Genomic DNA, 2,899 nt, shown 5'->3' on the forward strand with positions numbered 1-2,899 from the left:
ATTCCTAGTGATTATTTCAGGAAACAGCTTCGCTTAAACAGAGAAACATTCACAGCGCTTCTAAATTTAATCCGTCCACGGCTTACAAGACAAAATACTTACTTGCGTGACTGTGTGACAGCGGAAAAGATTTTGGCTTTGGGACTGTACCGCTTGGCTCATGGAAACTCTTATGTTACGATAGGTCCAAACTTAAATGTCGGTAAAACCACCGTCATTGAGGCTGTGCAAGATGTTGTTGACGCATTGTGTGATTTAAAAAATGAATACATCAGATTTCCATCAACCAACATAGACGTACTGACCACCCGACAAACGTTTGAAGGTTTAACTGATCTCCCAAATGTGGTAGGAGCTATTGATGGAACACATATAAAAATAAAAACTCCCATAGAAAGCGGGCCAGATTATTTCAGCCGCCTGCAGCAACATGATGTAGTCGTCCAAGCTGTGGCCGACGGTGAAAAACGTTTCTTGGACGTTGCTGCTGGTTTTCCAGGGAGCATGCACGATTCAAGAGTATTGAGAAACAGCTCATTGTATCGCCGAATAAGAAACAATGAACTTCTTCTCGGGCCAGCTGTAAGAGTTGGAGGGAGGGAAATAAAACCCCTTTTATTGGGAGACAGTGCCTATCCACTCTCCGCATGGTTGCTAAAGCCGTTCCACGAGGGAACGAATGACCCTGAGGAAATCAATTTCAACAAAGAACTTTCACGAGCTCGGGTATCAGTGGAGTGTGCATTCGGCATACTGAAAGGGCGTTGGAGAATTCTCCAGAAACGACTAGATAGCGATATAGCTTTTACCAATCAGATTATCATTGCATGTTGCGTTCTCCACAATTTTTGCATTGAGGCTGGTGATTTATGGGATGAAGATGGTGATGAAAGTGAAGATGATTTTCCTGTTAGAGATGGCAATGCTGATGGTGCAGACCTGAGAGACTTTTTAAAGGAATATTTGTGGAACTTGTAAATTACCTTTACAATTACGATGTCTTCACGGTTTATTACAAAAACGCTGTTTCAGCACACTTTTCATTCGATGATCAATTCACCATTGTATGATTCAAAGGATTGCAATAAAAAAGGCTTATATATATCAAATAAGATTCTGCAAGGAGAGCATGATAAATTACAATATAATAAACTCTTAAACAAAAAGAAAAACGATAACGATATCATTTGTACACCATGACATTTTAAGAATCACGGAAATCATTAAAATATTATGGCACTGTAATACATGTGACGAGGAAATTGAAACGATAAAACTACACCTTTGATGAAACAATAAAACGTGTCATAATGTAAAGGTTTCCTCATTGAATCATCGGTGTTGTCATGTGCTGTTTTGAGGAGAATGATATCAATCTCACTCCTGATTCTTCGATTGCATGGCCTGCATGAAAGTAGTCATGAATTGGCCCATGATCTGCAACTGTTGGGTTTGATTTTTTTCCATCGCTTCTAATGCATTTGTCAGCCTGTCACTTTGTGCCTGAAGCTTTTCCATGCTTTCTCGGAAAACTCCATCGTCGTCGTCACGTTCTTACCGTGATGGTTTCGCGGTTTTGGCGTGCTTTCTTTCGTCCCTCCGCTGGCTCTTCCTTTCTCGCTTTCTGTTCAAACCGAACACAGCCAGAGATTTTTCAAACTCGTCATCTAGGTCGCGCTCCTCGTCATCCTTTTATTCATTTCCTTGCGATGATGAAGAAGAAGAAGCGCTTGGACTGGATTCGTGTACGTGACTGAATGTCACAATATCTCTGCACCCCAACACGGAATCTATTTCTTCGTAGTATGGCGAGGCTTTTCTGTCGCCCCCCGTCTGGTTGCGATTATGATCTTTAGCCTCCTTGTAGCGGTCTTTTAGGTATTTCATCTTCCTCTGGCACTGGCTGCTAGTTACATTCCTGATTTTGGAAATTTCTTTGGCGATTTCTTCCCACACTTGCTTGGCATGCCTCGATTCAAGTCGTGTGTGTTTATCGCACCACAGTTGAACAAGGAGCTTCTCCTCTTCCTCACGCCACTTTCCGTACCCTCGGCCCGCTTTTGCCGAGCTTTCGCTGGCCTCACTAGAATCCACAACATCAGCGGACTCTGGTGATGCTGCAGGTAGGGAAGATTGAGCTGGCAAATTGCCGGAGTTGGATTGTACGAGCTCTGGATGGCTAGGATGCTGAAATTGCGCCAAAACCCCCGTTGACACAAAAGTGTTTTGGGGAAATTGCTGTTGTTTGGCATCATGATTTTGATAGCGGTTCCAGAAATACTGTCCTGGCCTATACCCATTGTGCTGATCGTAAGAGTTATCTGTATCGCTCCCCCAAAAAACGGGAACATTTGATCGAAAACCTGAATTCATGGCACGCGTGACCGACAGTACAACTCAGTCGCAACGAAATAATGAAATACAAAACGAGTACGTTACATTTTTAAGGCCTTTTGAAATTGATCGACAACTTTATCCCAAGGAAAACATTTTTTTGTTTTTGTTCCTAAAATGTCCTGGTTTGTTGCAGGACTACGGCTTCTTTGAATACTTGTCTCTGTAGACAAGTTTTTGTCCGCTAGAGACAAGTAGGTCGCACTTGGCGTGGTCAGCTGTTGACAGGAATCTGACATTTTTCTGGTTATCAAAACAAAGTTGTCCCAATTTTGTCTCAAGTGCGACCCGGGCCTCATTGTAGTGCCAAGGTAGACGTCTTAGGCAGGGGTCGCACTAATGCTTTTGGTGTTTACATTGCACATATTTCTGTCATCGCGTGCCTGCGCCAAGTGCGACCCTTTTGTCGCGACCAGACATAACTATTTCCGAAGGATCATGACTAAAACACCACACGAGTACATACGGGTAACATACGAGTAACATACGAGTAACATACGGAACA

The 2,899-nt window shown here is 42.9% G+C and overlaps 1 protein-coding gene across 1 annotated transcript in view; it reads left to right on the forward strand.

The window, feature by feature from the left end:
* LOC138026695 (uncharacterized) overlaps positions 1 to 2,672 on the forward strand; it is a 3,051-nt gene extending 379 nt beyond the window's left edge. Inside the window, exon 1 of the mRNA XM_068874138.1 lies at positions 1 to 2,672. This exon is cut by the window's left edge and continues 379 nt beyond it. Coding sequence (XP_068730239.1) covers positions 1 to 978 — 978 coding nt within the window. The 3' untranslated portion in view covers positions 979 to 2,672.
* The last annotated feature ends 227 nt before the right edge of the window (positions 2,673 to 2,899 follow it).

This window comes from Montipora capricornis, chromosome 12, assembly GCF_036669925.1.
Source record: "Montipora capricornis isolate CH-2021 chromosome 12, ASM3666992v2, whole genome shotgun sequence".
Classification (NCBI taxonomy): Eukaryota; Metazoa; Cnidaria; class Anthozoa; order Scleractinia; family Acroporidae; genus Montipora; species Montipora capricornis.